We start from the raw sequence: 17,159 nt of genomic DNA, 5'->3' as shown, positions 1-17,159 counted from the left end.
TACAGGGAGAATTGAGCATCATTAATATGTACAACAGGTCCTTAGCTTAATGTACTATACTGTGATATCACATGAAGCTCAGCTATAAATATAGCCAAAAAACAACTTCAGAGCCCATAACTTTTTTAGCCACCCTGAAAATCCTGATCACTTTCTTGCAAAACAAAATTATTAATTTTCTAACTTTCAAATGTATAAACCAATAATCAGATTTGTAGTATGTACACAGAGAGAGAGAGAGAGAGAGAGAGAGAGAGAGAGAGAGAGAGAGAGAGAGAGAGAGAGAGAGAGAGAGAGAGAATATTCCCACTATCCTAAGAAAAAAAAACTTTTTTGTAATAGAAAAGAAAAAGAAAGAAGTAAAACAAATAATAAAAGTCAAGAGCGCCTATGATGAAAAATGGAATGAATGCAAAGTATAAAATAAACTATATCCCTACATTACAAAATCAAATTACCCATAAATAATATACAAGTTTTTCCAATACAGTACTGGGGTTTGCTCAATTATAAAAAAAAGAAAAAAAAGTGTCATACCCAACCTCATATTTACATACTCATACTAAACACCCCATACCTAACAGGAAAACTTAGTACATTAAAGGTTTAAGGATTAAAGGGCGCTTATGAATGGCACGTGCAAGGGAGAGTGACATTGCCCTATAGACTGCCCATATATACATACGATCAGTACCTAAGCCCCTCTCCACCTAAGCTAAGACCAAGGAGAGCCAGGCAATGGCTGCTGAGGACTTGGCAGATAGACCTATAGGCTCCCCCAAACACCCCATCCTTAGCTTACAAGATTGGTAAGGTTGCAGCGACCAAAGAAACTAACAAGTTTGAGCGGGACTCTAACCCCACTCTGGCATTTATCGGTCAGAACATTACCACATCAGCCACCACAACCAATAATTTTTATCTCAAAAGAAAAAAAAAAAAATTTCCATCCCCTTAACTGATACCTAACATTCATTAATAGGAAATATTTGAAAAACCTCACCCTCTTTCACTCCTGCTATGCCAGTAGCAATCCTACAATATTTATATATGTCAAAAATATTCCAGCTTAATTGACTTGGTATATAATCATGCCAAGCTGAAATGTTTAATATAATATAAGCATCTGTGCCAATCAATCTCTCCAAATAAATATAGGGATCTAAAATTGAAATCATAAAAAAGGTACTGTACTCTAAAAGTTTCTTTCCAATATTATTTTATCAAAGTTTTTCCAAAGAATGTGAACATAAAAATCTCTATTCAGACTGTGACGTAAATGACATGGATCATAATTTCCAATAAAGACGTTGAATACTGTATACTATAAAGTGTAACTTTGATTACAATCATATAAAATCCTGATATGAAAAGATCTCACTTTTGGTGACAAGATTTTACACAAGACAACATTGTTTAGAACAGTGGATTTACTCTCAACGATATTGTATTATACCACAATGAAAATTGAAAAAAAAAATTCCTGTGATGTACCCACCCTAAACAAATATGGCAATGAAACATCTGAACAACTTTTAACAAGTGATGTGAATGTTACGGTATATATCACACAACCATATAGGGAGTAAGCAAGACAAGTACACACTTCCGAGCCTTAAACATATACTGAACATTGTAAAATTATATACTGTAGTCTGTCTGGAGTTCAAACTTCTATACTCTTGCAGGGTTGTGCTAGAATACAATAAACAAGGGAGCAAAATCTGCAGCTGGACATAGTTTAAAGATGTAGGATGGCAAGTGGGAGGAGACCAAAAAAGGAAAGATAACAAAATACTGAGTGCACGAACAGGTGGCCAAAATCCCCTACTATGCCACGAAAAAAAAACACACTGATATAAACAGCATACAAAGTTCAACTGTGCAAGCTCATAGTACTCCTTAAGCTAAAGAATAGAAAGCAAGAAGAGAAAGACAAGGTACAAGTGGAGAATGTGTGATGAATAACAAGATCCCTTATTTAAAAGATTTATAACACAATAAGACCTGAAGAGTATGAAGTTGAAATAAAAAGATATATCTGAATGCAATTGATAGTGCCTTAACTTGATTCATGATAATCTCCATTCTTTGCAATAAAACAAAAGAAAAACCGAATGGCATCTACCTCTTTAGTCAATCAAAAGAAATGAGTTTGTGCATATCAATGCTTTTTAATATCTTTATTACTGTGCTGAGTCCCTGGTTAGGCTGGAGGAACATAGAGAGTAGAGGTCCCCTTTTTCGTTTTGTTCTTGTTGATGTCGGCTACCCCCCAAAATTGGGGGAAGTGCCTTTGGTATATGGATGGGACTGTGCTTTAAATAAGTACACATAAAAAAGAAGTCTAACAACTGTATATAGATAATGAAAATCTACAGAATCTAGTAAGCAATGATAGAACAATTCTGTCGTCAAAATTTTACCACAACTTGCACAAACTTTCCACACCAACTAATTTAAATGAATGTGAAGAGTTTTTGGTGATAAAAGATCTATACAGTATTCAGAAAAATTTTAACACCTTGAGAGAATTCCTAAAAACTAAGGTTGAAGTTAAATGAATAGCTGAAATCCAGAAATTCAACATCAAAAGGTAAACAGTAAAATTCCACGCACACACACTTGAAAACCCATGAAAATGTAGAAATATAGCATGCTGACTATCATCTACATGAGAGAATATACAATACTGTACATACATACAACAAGAATGACGAATGATAACTTGTGTAAGCAGACGAGACTTCATAACATGAAATTTCAATATGTGCATGAAATGATAAATTCATGAACAAAGTATGGAAGGCAAAAAATCAAATAAACGATTATAAGAAAACAAAAGCCACCAAAAAAATATTTTCACTGAGCAGAATTTGAAGAACAAAATATCACCAATTATCTCAATCTTCTGAAAGAAAAAATGTAAGAAAAAAAGAGAGAGAGAGAGAGAGAGAGAGAGAGAGAGAGAGAGAGAGAGAGAGAGAGAGATTAATAATCTTACTAGAATACAGTAATGAACTATAAACTATAAGAGTTACACACACTTCACGATGTTAAAAATCAGCATTCTTATAGTTGAAAAGAAATGTTATTGCCATAGTCAACCTCCCTGACACGACCCAGCTGACTATAAGGGGTACATAAATTTACTTGTATATGTATATAAATACAGTATACATACATACCCTGCGTATGTAAAAAAGAGAAACAAATAGCTAAGCAGTCGGAACGTTATCTTCCCTCCTCATAGCTACAACATTCTTGAACATTGTGCAATAGTTTGCAGTGCTAAAAGCACTGAAGCAGAGGCAGTGGCAAGTCTAAGCCATCTGAAATTGGTCCAGTGAAAAACTACATAGTCTGTTCTTGGAATTGCATCTTTAGTTCATTTCTGATTATGTTCACAGTAGTTGCCAAAGTTACAAAAGTGTGTCTTCCAGCGAAACGTCTTCATACTTATGTTGAAAGTTTCATCAGCATTTAAAAACCAAGCAATAACTTCACACTTGTTGCTTAAAATTTTATATCACCACACCTGTTCAAACATAACCCCCAGCAATTTTAATCACTGTCTTGCAAGCGCTTGAATAAATGAACTTCAGGGAAGTTTCATTGAAATAATTAAATTTCAAAATAAATCTATGACCTCCATATTACTCTTTTTCTAAAAGTCATAAAACAGCTACGTATGAAAAGGGAAAGCATCTACTAACAGAACTGGTTTAACCTCAAGTTCTTAGCAATCACATGATCAACTAAGGGTAAACACTAATGTTAACATAATTATTCTTCACAACATGAATTTGACAGTGGACATAAAGAGATCTACATCATGATTGTGGCTTACTGTGGGTAAACCAGAAATGAAAGACAACCTAGTACAGGTAAGTTTTCCAAAGGACCAATCAAAGGCAGCAGTTACAAGACCCAGGGCCATCCATCCCTCCCACCTTCTGAATCTTTATGCAAGTTCATATCAAGAGCCATAACTTTCCATTTCAACTCAAAGAGAGCTTCCAATAACAGGTGTTTCAAAATGCCAATGGTTTTACACAACACCTACATGACTACCAATCAGATAGAATTATTGTGTCAGTCCAGGAGACGATGAGGACAGACATTCAAACAGTTCACCGAGATGATTTACAGATGTGCATTTAAAATTCTAAAACATAATAAAAGGATTTTATTTGAAACCTCTATCCTCACCAATTTCACTGGACCAATCAGTTTATCAATTTCTTTCTTTTTTTCTGAATGAATCACATATCTAACCTTCTCTAGTCTCCCTGCCTCTAGATTCAGGTGTGCAGGGAGGTCTGCCCTGGCTCCTAACCTCGCCACTTCCCCAGTCACCCTGGAACCCCCTCGACCACCACCCCTGGGAGGAGTAAGGGACCACATGGCTTTTGATGTCTTCCTTTGTTGCAGCTTAGAGAGGTTGTTGTCCGACTGATCCAAGTTAGTCATTCCTACCACAGCACACTTATTTTGGGATTCACAATAATTATACGAGACAGAATGAATATCATAAGATTGAGGTAAACGGCCTTTGACTGTTTCAAGGGGATGACGGCCTTCGCTTTCAGGTACACTGCACTGTGGAACACCAGTGCCTAAGGTCTCTATGTTTCTGTAGCCACTTTCAGGGATGGCATGAGTTACCTCTTGACCGCTGGGGGGATTTTCAGCTCCCATCACATACATCGGATGATGATGATGATGCTGTGGCTGCTGCTGCTGTTGCTGCTGCTGATGTCGCTGCCCTGGAAGACTACGGGTTGCCCCGGCCGTGGCATTAACTTTGGAATTACATGTAGAATCATTAGGGCCTAATCGGGGTTCTGACAAAGATGTTAGCTGCACATTGTCCTGGGGCTGAGCAGTATGCCCAATGCCTAAGCTATTTGGCACAGAGGCACCGTGGGTATGTGAACTAGACCCACCGGAGGATGATTCTAACCTCAATGCAGGAGAGTTAGGATCTTCCTTCATGATACTTATACTTGAACTACTATGAGGTGTTATTTGGGTATTATAAGAGCCAATTTTCACATTTTCCACATACTCGTTACGTTCTGATGAAAGCAAAAAAGAGGGGTCCATTACCCTGCCTCCTCCGATCCGTGCTTCCAGGAGCTCTTGTTTACGAGGATCCAGGACACTGAACTGCTCCATCTTAATGCCAGTCACCGCACCTGCAAAAAAAATAAAATTAGAAACCAATGTAATACATAATTTAAACTGTACAATACTACTACAGAAATCACACCAATCAAAAGAGAATTCTAAGAACAGCCCACTGTCCAAAAATATCAAATACAACATCTGTCCCCCACAATCCTTTTTCAAATGAGAGCCAAAGCTGGTAATGTGGAAGGATTTCACTTGCACTGCAATAAAACCTTCCAATTTCTGAGTTGAAAAAGCCATTTTTATTTTAAAGCTCTGATAAATAATAGATTACAAACAAAGTGCGCAGTCTGACCCGTGACCAAGATAATGGCTAAACAAAACAGCATCTATATGTAATCAATTTCATGTCACCCACATACATGTATCTTGTTTATGAAACGAAAACTGTACTGTACTTGTTTACAAAGCTCAACGAGAGAAAATCTGTTGGGTACAGTTGTAACTGCTGAGCCCCACTTATGATAACGATCTCTTCACTAATAATAATAATAAAAAAAGCTATCAATTCCAATCAAAACTACATTTCTAAAGGCCAAATGCCCCTCCCTTCATAAATACAAAATAAGAGGAAGGGTTTGGGCCTAAATTAATCCTAACAAAACATAACAAATGATAAGCAAGTTGATGGTGATGTACATTTAATGCAGAAGTTCCACCAATGTAAAAATCTCAAATAAATGAAACTGCACAAAGCCTACATGATAAAAGATATGCAGAAAATATACACCGTGCTTCTATCAGAACAACAATAAACAGATGAACATCATGAGTAACTATGTAAACAATCTAAACCCCAACCTTGATACATGCAACCAGCACAAGAAACTGAATAAAATAAAAACATGGATAATGAGTAGGATGATACTGCAACCTTTGTAAATTCATTAAGATCCACAGCATTAATAATATTAACTTTCTACCTTACTCCCTCTTTACAATACACTGTACATCTTCTGGAAAGACCCAGCAATATAAAGATTTAAATGAATATGGCAAAATTAGTTTCCCAACCTGGATATGAAAATTCTATTGTAGCACTATTACAAAAATCCTATACAAAACCATAATTGCTTGTATTGGCAGTTACACAGTAAGAAGTGTGCTTACTATGAATATAAACACTGGTTGGGTTATATAGATTTTAAAGTTTTAAATAATATTGTCATGAGAAATTACTTCCAAAATAAAAGACAGAACCAGTTGTTCAAAAGTATTCATCTGATTCAATACTTGCATATTTTCTAAACATAAAACATAAAATTTTGACATTTTATACACTATGTAAACAAAAATACTATGCCAAAGGCAATGTTACACTTTCTCTTCAAAAGTGTCAAAGAATAACAAATATAATTCAAATGTGCATCAAAACGGCTTCTTTGGCCGTTAAGACCAAGTGTGAATTATATCTATTATTAAGAATGTACAAAAATTACTAATCAGCGACATGTTGCCATTTCTGGTGCTGAGTTTCCACTAACATCTCTAAATATGGACTGATACAGTACTGTGTTCATATTCACAATGTAAAAAATGTACTAACATCATAACCTCTGCATACTCAAAATTTTGAAACCAATCCTCTGCTCCATATTTCTTGGCTTTCACTGCTTCTTCTTTGTCTGCATCTTTTCCCACTTTTATGAGGCATCGATGTTTCTGGCCAGTGTTCTCCATCTACCTCTGTCTCACACTTCATCATCGGTTAATCTCACAATCTCAACTGGCAATTTTGGTTTTGGCTAATTTTTCATGGCCGGATGCCTTTCCTGCTCTCACTGCATTAAGAAGTGAATATTATATCAAAGCAAAGTTAAAGAACGTGGTCCGACGAGTGACCACTCATTTTGCACCAAATCCTTTGAAGAGCGCAGAGTTGTAATTATAAATTATACAAGAACATATGAAAGGGAAGAAGGGTGAGACACACGAAGAAAGGCATTCCCACGTAGCCTACGGCCTTCATACCGTAATGTGAATACAGAAATTTTACAGGTTACATTTCCACCCCAATTTGCTTGCAGCTAATGGTTATGTTACAATAACGTCTAACTTTATATTGCTGTAGCTAAGTGAATTAGTATCCTAGGTTTTGAGTCAAAATAAATATAGGTGATCTTCAAGGTCAGGGTTGAGAAGGATGTGCTTTTAGCCTCGGCTTATAATATGTAGTATTTGGATTAATTTGTCAAAAAAAATTAATAAAACCAGACCAGACCAAAAACACCATGATGATGGCATAATATAGTGGTAAAACCACCAAAGATAATTAATAGATAAAGTCAAGTCTTACTGTTATAAAGAAAAGGAAAAAATTAGAAACAAAATTATAATTTTGTCTAGGATAATTAATAACCAGTAGTTTCAACAACACCAAGCTTTATACAAAAAAACAATCTCCATTTCAGTTTCACAACAAAGAAATATTAGTGTTTTTGCAATTATTAGCCAAACCCTGTAAATTAGTCAATTCATTCATTATGCACATCTTCCTAGTGGGCATTTCCACTTACTGACAATGTATCTTTTGACACTTCGAGTTAAATGTCAAACTGGGAAAATTTCGTCGTTAAATTGGGATTTTGTGCCACGGACGTTAAATCCCCTCCCTAAATACAACAGTGACAGGAAAGAGAGAGACATTGTGAGAGACAAGTGAGAATCATCCGATGTCGAGAAATGGGGGGAGAGATATCCAAAGACAAGACAGGCTGGTTACTTCATGTCTGATGCATGTTACACCTAAATTTGGCCACCAAAAGGCCATTTTCACATCCAAATCATGTCAGGCGACGCCCAAGCGACCGGCACTAGAGGACCAATTGAAAGAAAAATGGAAAAAGATCATAGTGAAGTCCCGGGCATCTCTTCACCCCCACCACGTCCATTACGTTCAAGCAAACAAAATTTTTCGACCTATAACGATATCTCGTTAATATTATCGAAATGGCGCATCTTACGCCATTTTCTCCCAGCACATTTCCATTGGCATTCTTCTGGGAGCATGCTCAGACTATAGAGTTGTGAATAAGCAGCTCGGAAAAGAAATGGCGAGCGAAATAATGGAAGGGATGAGCGTAATGTTTACCAACTCCCCTGACCCCACGGAGCATCGATTCGAGTACTTATTAGCCTTATTTTGGACTTACCCAAAGACATTTCGGCGTGCATTCACGATCCTCCATCACTTCATGATAGTAGGTCCCTCCTTAGGGATCTTTCACACTTCAAACTATATCGCAAATGATCCAAAATGGGCGAAATACAAATTTGTTGTCTCTCACTTGGTGTCTCTCCCTCATAGTCAACAATGAAGAGTATGAAACGCGGCTGCCGGCAAAACCACATCTCAACAGAAAACGGGAATTTTCGGAATAGATTTTGGGGAATATTTCCCTATTTTAGTGTATTTTAACAATAATACGGTTGCATACACACTTTGCATGTCAAGATATAAGGCATTGGGTTGTATATTATCAACTCAAAATGGAATCTACACACAATTACTAACAGAAAACGGGATTTTCACTAAGCCTATCTAAAAAGATTTCGGGGATATGTATTTTTTTTTTTGTAATTCAGGACAAATCGTCAGGATTAGTGTTCCTATAACCGAATACAAATGTTTACGTATTCTTTAAAAAGTTGTTACATCATTTTATCTATATGATATATGCGACATGGCGCAAATGATGAAAACAGGCGAATGAAGAATGCACCCACATTCTGTCTGGAGTAGAATTCTAAAATTATGTTTTAAGAGCATAACATATTCCATCAGACAATCTTACATTACAAACGTATCGATAACTTTCGCAAACAAGAACAACTTCGTCCTTACATAAAAATATATAAATAAAACATGGTGTCATCGTTGGCTGTGATCCTTAAACGATTGAATAATAGTTTGTACAACTTCCATTCAACTTTTAATATATAGCTTTGATAAGCATTTAATGCAAATTAATTTCATGATGAGATCTAAGCGGTGTGAAAGACCTATGCTAATCTTAAACAGATTGCAACATATTTTTCATATATCTTATTTTAACGGGGCAAATAGATATAGCCAAGACAACAAGAACGAGCTGATGTCAACAAGCAAAAAACACAAGTAGATGAAAACATCGCCACCTATAAAAATACACCGAACTTGATCCCATTGAGAAATCTCAAGTTTTCTTTTATTCTAAAACGGTTAGATATTGATCTGATTACCGCCTGATAGGAGAGATATAGGGTCACGACGCGATACGAAGAAAAAAAACCCGCGGAGACAAATAATTCGCAGACACGGATGGCTTTAAGTTAGCAACTTCCGTTTTGCGTTTTTTTTTTCTTCAATACTCTGACCTATATTCAATGGGCGACGCCATACTTGCAGAGAGGGATGGCAATTCCCCGATCAAAAGGTGTTCTCGTGCAATCCTTTTATCTTTTTATCACTTTTAAATCGGTGGAAGGGGCAAGTTCGAGGCAATATCAATATTGCATTTGTTTCATATTTTCTCTTGACAGAAACACTACAAAATGGTCACTAAGCTTTTTCATTTGTGTATATGTATGTACAGGTACTGATATACATATATATATATATATATATATATATATATATATATATATATATATATATATATATATATATATATATATATATATATATTTATATATATATATATATATATATATATATATATATATATATATATATATATATATATATATATAAATATATATATATATAATCTCTCCCTCTCTCTCTCATTATGCATAAATTAAACAATTTTACGGAAAGGACAATGACAATAATGTTTTAACTATTATCATTGTTATAATTATTCTCAGCATCATCATTCCTACTATTTAGTTTCGATTATGGTACATTTCAACTGCTATCATCAACATCTAGAAAACAAATGAACACTGACTTTTTTTTTTTTTTTAATAATGGAATTGTTTTAAAGATATTGTCATGAGACGAACGCAAACGGATGCCAACATAAGTCATCCTGTTAAACAACTCTGATCTCTCAAAGACAGAAATCGGTCCTCTTCGTACCAAAACTGCTTTTTAGAAGCATGTTTTAATATTCTGAAAGATTAAATTGATCTCTCTCTCTCTCTCTCTCTCTCTCTCTCTCTCTCTCTCTCTCTCTCTCTCTCTCTCTCTCTCTCTCTAAGCGTTGTATGGAGAAGTAACCATTATTTCGGTCTAAAATGTTCTAGATTATCCATGACTTTTTCTAACCAACGGCTGCATATCTTGATATAACTGTATGCGTCAAGTCTCCATGTTGAGCAGATTTTGTCAGTCACGTCAACTGATATGGCCAAAAACCTGACAGACTGAGAGGCTGACACTGACAATTTACCTAAAATGGGTAACGACAGGTTTGACCTGGACGATTTACCCAACATGTGTCACATAAGGTTGACTTAGACACTTAATCTCATGGAGCAAGGATGGTTGACCTCGATATCTTATCCAAAAAAAGGTCATACAAGATTATCATAGGTGTTTTACTTAGCTGGATCAAGGAAGGCGAACGGAAGTCACCTAATCCGTCTCTGCCTTGCGATCTGTCGGACTGGGGTTCGAGTCCCGCTCAAGCTCGATAGTTTCGTTGAGTGTCTGCAACCTTACCATCCTTGTGAGCTAAGGATGGGGGCTTTGGGTACGCCTTTTAGTCTACCTGCTGAGTCATCAGCAGTCATATGCATATATGGTTGGTCTCTAGGGCATTGTCATTGTCCTTTCCCTCTGCAATTCATGAATGAACTTTAAACCTGCCTAATGAAAACATTGAACAGTGAGTTTGACAGTTAAAGCTTCCACATTCACTTACTTAGAAGGGTCATCAACATCACATTGAACAAGCTCCATTTGCCCGACATTTTGTTTCTTACATGATGATGAAATCTCCCGCTGCCTTACCAACACCACTCCCACGCCATCTATTGAGGAATCTTCTGGCAGTCAGAGCGTAAGTTACTGTCGTTTATACTCTCCATGAGACAATGCCCTTAACGACGATGAACATTGGGATGTCATAGTTCAGCGCTGCTATATATTTCGAATTCAAATAACTAAACTTTTCTGTATATATATATATATATATATATATATATATATATATATATATATATATATATATATATATATATATATATATATATATATATATGTGTGTGTGTGTGTGTGTGTGTGTGTGTGTGCAGAAGAACCACAGGGAAAATTTTCCCTGTGGTTCCTTTGCATCTGAGCATCACGTTTTCCTGTGATTTTTACACACACACACACACACACACACACACACACACACACACACACACACACATATATATATATATATATATATATATATATATATATATATATATATATATATATATATTTCATTTCCTTAGGACATACTTATGACTGGTAGGACTACAAAATAAAATCTATTACACATTTTACATTTCATATTTTAGTTAGTTACGAAAACGAGTCGTTATATGCATCTGTAATTACCATAAATGTTTGATTCATTTGAAATTGTGAATTTATAAGGAGAACGTAGCCAAATAATCCCTGAGTGTCTTCAGTTGGTAGAAAAAAAAAGAGGCTTTCCTACTAAAAGATGTTCAAACACTTTCAGAGAAAATAGCTACACAATTTTAAAGTTATAATGTTACTTTATAAACTAATGAAAAATCATAGCCTCTGTACCTTGGTTCTCCCACTGTCTAGGGTTAGAGTTATCTTGCTTGAGGGTACACTCGGGCACACTATTTTATCTTGTTTCTCTTCCGCTTGTTTGTTAAAGTTTTTATAGTTTATATTAGAAATATTTATTCAAATGTTGTTACTGTTCTTAAAATACTTAATTTTTCCTGGTTTCATTTCCTCACTGGGCTGTTTTCCCTGTGGAAGCCCCTGGGCTTATAGCTTCCTACTTTTTCAGCTAGGGTTGTAGCTTATAATTATTATTACTATTACCTGCTATGTAATAATAATAATAATAATAATAATAATAATAATAATAATAATAATAATAATAAATTTTACTTATGTTTTTGTATTTATTGGATGTAAGCAAGGTTCAAAAGTACAGGTGTATGCAACCCTTTCTATGCCTTAAGGATTAAACACTCCTAGCCTTTTTCCACCAAATATATTCGACTTCTAAACACCCTTCAATAACATGTCGTCGTTAATTTTCCACAAATAATTTCTCACACTTTTACTTTACTTACTTAGAGGGTTATTTGCCTTGTCCAATGGTACATGGAACCCTGTGCCCTATATGACCTGAATGATCTGTTTGTCGTACACAGTCTTACGTATGTAGAGTATCAGACTGCGTATTCAACATTAATCGTCGATTCCATATTATCAAGAACACTTAGAAAACAAAGAAGTCTCCAGTTTCTTCTTGAAAGCCTCAATATTTCCAGTCTTTCGGATGTCTAGTGGAAGACTGCTGTACAGTCTTGGGGGCCACATGTTAGTTCCTTTTAAGCTGCACTATTCAAACAATTTGTCTCAAACATTTTAAGATTTTATTTTTCCAACACCAAGATTTGGCTTCCAATGAGGGAAGCTGACACAACAATGCTTCATCCGAGCATTCCCATCACGGGATTCCTAGACCTAGACTATGTACTATAAGTCTCTTACCAATCTTCTGCAAGCATCCTGCTACCTTTTTCGATCGGCCTTTAAAGGTTTAAAGACCACTCATGAATGGCAGAGGCAAGGGGCAGTGACATTACCCTATCAAGTAGGACAATGCCCTAGAATGACCATATATCCATATGATCAGCACCCAAGCCCCCTCTCCACACAAAGCTAGGACAAGGGAAGGACAGGCAATGGCTGCTGATGACTCAGCAGGTAGACCTATAGGCTACCCCTAACCCCCGATCCTTAGCTCACAAGGATACTGAAGTTGAAGCGACCAAAGAAACTAACGCGTTTGAGTGGGACTCGAACCCCAGTCTTCTCCAGTCCTCAACCAATCTCTATATATATCAACTCCATCAATTTTTCAACTATCAACATTAACAACCATCATTCTATTTTCATAGTTTCCTTATGCCTACATAACAACTCGAACCTTGGTCACATTCACTTCAACCTTTCTTCCTCTGCAAGCAACTTCAAATAAAACTCTTACTAGTTTCTGTAGTTTTTCTCTACTATAACCTATTAGTAATGTGTCATCTGGAAATGGAAATATCTAGTAATCCATATTCATAAATATCATTACGGTTAATTTTCATGATAAAATTTCTACGATAGTTGGAGAAGTGCACTCATATAACCACATATATCATACACTCACACACACACACACACACACACACACATATATATATATATATATATATATATATATATATATATATATATATATATATATATATATATATATATATATATATATATATGTGTGTGTGTGTGTGTGTGTGTATACACACACACACACACACACACACACACACACACACACACACACACATATATATATATATATATATATATATATATATATATATATATATATATATATATATATATATATATATATATATATAAACAAATGCAACCGTTTCTGGTCTACAGCAGGGCAAAATCCTAAGACATACCAATTCATGTCTGGGTTTTGGCCAGTTTTCATCACTACATTGGTCAACTACGGATTGGTGATGGTGGCAGATTTTTATTTGATCGTTCACAGCATACCAACCTAGTATGGGTGGCACCAAGTAGTATAGCTTATCTGATTATAGCGATACACAAACTCTTTCACCGCGTCAAAGTCTCTCTCTCTCTCTCTCTCTCTCTCTCTCTCTCTCTCTGTATATATATATATATATATATATATATATATATATATATATATATATATATATATATATATATATATATATATATATATATATATATATATATATATATATATATACACATATAGATATATAGATAGATAGATATGGAAATTATCTGCACAAAAGAGAGCTAAACGATTTTGTCATTTCCACGATAGGAGTCACCTAATTTTCCTCTTTCACAGCGACAATTGTAAAGATAAACCCATCAATCATTCGATGATTCATTCAAACAACGGGCAAAATTAAGAGCACAAAAAGGTTAGTTACAAGAAATATTACTTAAAAAAAAGTCCTTTCGTTAATGGGTTGAATCAAGGTACGCTTTGTGTCTAGGGCTGGATATTATCTCTCTCTCTCTCTCTCTCTCTCTCTCTCTCTCTCTCTCTCTCTCCAAGGTATGACTACTCTCCTTATCCGAAAGACGGGAAGCGCCGAGTGTGCCCGGAAATACATACATGCATAACGTTGACACCAAGACTTGATACAAAAATATTTTGAAAACCCTCTTTCAATGAGATTCATTTCGACAAAATAGATTTTTTAGTTTACAGAAAAGGAAAATTTATGTACAAGAAGAGTCTATTTATTGTTGTTATCTTTGCCTTTCATAACGAAATAATTTAGATAGGTGTTTGTCAGTACATGATATATTCTCATCAACATTTCCTGATTTTGTTGAAATGAAGTTTGTGTTCAGCGTAGTTAAAAGAATCGCATGATTTTTCTGTTCTTCTTTCAAACACGAAACGTAACTGCTGCGGCTGCGCAGAGCCTTATAAAAGTTGCACTTGTACAAAAATCCTGATTTCCTTTGTTTCCTGTCGAAGAACGATGCCTACGCATTACCACATGCACGGGTGTGTACACGTGACCACTGAAAGGGGCGTTTTATCTGTTATGAAACATAGGTTACGATAAGCATATGTTTGAGCTGTTAGTGTGTATGCTAAGTATACAGGAGAAGACACTCCAAGGAACAGGTTTTGCGGGATTAAGGTGACATAGAGGCGTGAAAAAGACATGCACATACATACATACATAGAGAGAGAGAGAGAGAGAGAGAGAGAGAGAGAGAGAGAGAGAGAGAGAGAGAGAGTTCACGTAAAGCTTAATGGATCGGATGTAGCCTAGCCTTGCCGGAAACGTGGAGAGATATGGAGAAGAGAAAAAAAAACAGGGCTAATCGAGGAGAAAAAAAATGCTTTCTTAAAAAAATAAAGATTATGGATATCATAATTCAGGAATAATATAGAGAAACACAAATAACGAAATATATAAATATATGAATTAAGAATACTGTCGGGTATGAAATATTGCTGTAGTGAACTAAACGGCATAGACGGCTGGTAATGTTAATGTATGGATATGCTGGTGATGTGGAGATGTCATGGGTCGCATGTGGCTGTTGATGTGATGACGCTGATTGGGGGATGTTTGATGACGTCCTCCTACAACTGGAAAATGGTGAACCCCATGACGTCACTCAGTGGGTGATGTCGAAGTGGCAACAGGAAGTGCCACTTAAAAGCGATGTGATGTTAATAAAGTTGGATATTGATAAGAAGTTTTTCGTAGAGTGATGTGACGTCACGGAATGTGGATATCTGAGGATATGACGTCACTGGAACAATCTTTTGAATATTACCGTGACATTGGAAAGTCAATAATCTCAATGACGAAGACGTTATTAATATTAACCGGATGTAAACAATGCGCGATTGAATAAGTAAATAATTTCTATTTCAGGTTTTTTCGTTCAGCGTTAACCTTCCGTTCTTCAAAAAAAAAAAAAAAAAAAAAAAAAAAAAAAAAAAAAAAAAACGTGTTTCTATATCTTTTTCTTTTCTCCGCTTGGTCTGGGTTATATACAGGAGTATGGATACCATAAAAACATCAACTAAGTAAAATAATTGAGACACAAAAATGAATGAATGTTTTTTGCTACCCGAATCCGTTGACGCGTTCCGACGTGTCGCCAAATCCTATTTCGCTACGCATCGACTCCTAAAAATCTACAAATCCCGAACGGTGTAATTCCAAGTAAAATTCAACGAGTTTTGACCTTTGTGAACAATGGTCGATGATTAATTCGGTTCGCAGAACTATAATCCCCCCCACACCTGTATTCGTAGGTGCAAAATACTTTCGTACATTTTCAACAAAAAATCTTTTCTATCATTTTCATGTTGTAGATCAGAGATTAATCTCCATATGAAAAATATAGATGCATAGTTGATAGGATTCGTACTAAAGCTGAGGTAGTGAATGTAATTACGTAATTATAATAATAAGTTATTAGTCAAATAGTTTCTTAGTCACTGCGCTTAATTCAGCCACCATCTAACGCCGTGAATCTTCGTTGTATTCTACGTGGCTGGGACCAAGGTCTATAGACTTTGGCTGGGACAGTAAAAGGAAGCATGGGAGTTTTCGTTTTCTGTACGGCTGCATTAACAGAAAAGGTGGACCATTTCTACATAATGAATCATAAAAAGAAATTGGGAAGATGGTTCCTGTTAACTCTGCGGCTGCCAAAAAGGGGACCCGTAGAGAGAGAGAGAGAGAGAGAGAGAGAGAGAGAGAGAGAGAGAGAGAGAGAGAGAGAGAGAGAGAGAGAAAAGAATATCACTATGAATCATTTCCATGAATTTGTTCCTTTTCGAAGTTGAGTGAGGGAATGAGTAAGGGGAACATCTAATGAAATGAGTAATAAAGTGAGTGAATGAAATGAGTGACAAAATGAGTGAATGAAATGAGTGATAAAAGAGAGAATGAAATGAGTGATGAATGGGGGAATGATATGAGTGATGAATGAGAGAATGAAATGAGTGATGAATGAGAGAATGAAATTAGTGATGAATGAGATAATGAAATGAGTGATGGGTGAATGAAAAGAGTGATAAAAGAGAGAATGAAATGAATAATAAAGGAGAGAATGAAATGAGCGATAAGCGTGAGAATGAAATGAGTGATAAATGAGTGAATGAAAAGAGTGATAAAAGAGAGAATGAAATGAGTAATAAAAGAGAGAATGAAATGAGTGATAAATGAGAGAATGAAATGAGTGATAAAAAGAGAAT

General features: G+C 35.6%; 1 protein-coding gene across 6 annotated transcripts in view; it reads right to left on the bottom strand.

Moving 5' to 3' along the window:
* Tlk (Tousled-like kinase) overlaps positions 1 to 17,159 on the bottom strand; it is a 292,570-nt gene that overhangs the window by 63,646 nt on the left and 211,765 nt on the right. Inside the window, exons 1-2 of one of the 6 annotated variants that reach the window (XM_068386843.1) lie at positions 8,349 to 8,519; positions 4,279 to 5,201 (exon numbers count right to left, since the gene is read on the bottom strand). In XM_068386843.1, the coding sequence (XP_068242944.1) occupies positions 4,279 to 5,201; positions 8,349 to 8,370 (945 nt within the window). In that variant the 5' untranslated portion in view covers positions 8,371 to 8,519. Of the gene's footprint in view, positions 1 to 4,278; positions 5,202 to 8,348; positions 8,520 to 17,159 lie in introns of those variants that run through there. The other 5 variants (XM_068386846.1, XM_068386845.1, XM_068386847.1 and 2 more) reach the window with 5 other exon arrangements.

This window comes from Palaemon carinicauda, chromosome 14 (genome assembly GCF_036898095.1).
Source record: "Palaemon carinicauda isolate YSFRI2023 chromosome 14, ASM3689809v2, whole genome shotgun sequence".
Classification (NCBI taxonomy): Eukaryota; Metazoa; Arthropoda; class Malacostraca; order Decapoda; family Palaemonidae; genus Palaemon; species Palaemon carinicauda.
Note: the sequence above shows the minus strand (reverse complement) of the source record. Positions and strands in the feature narration are given on the sequence as shown.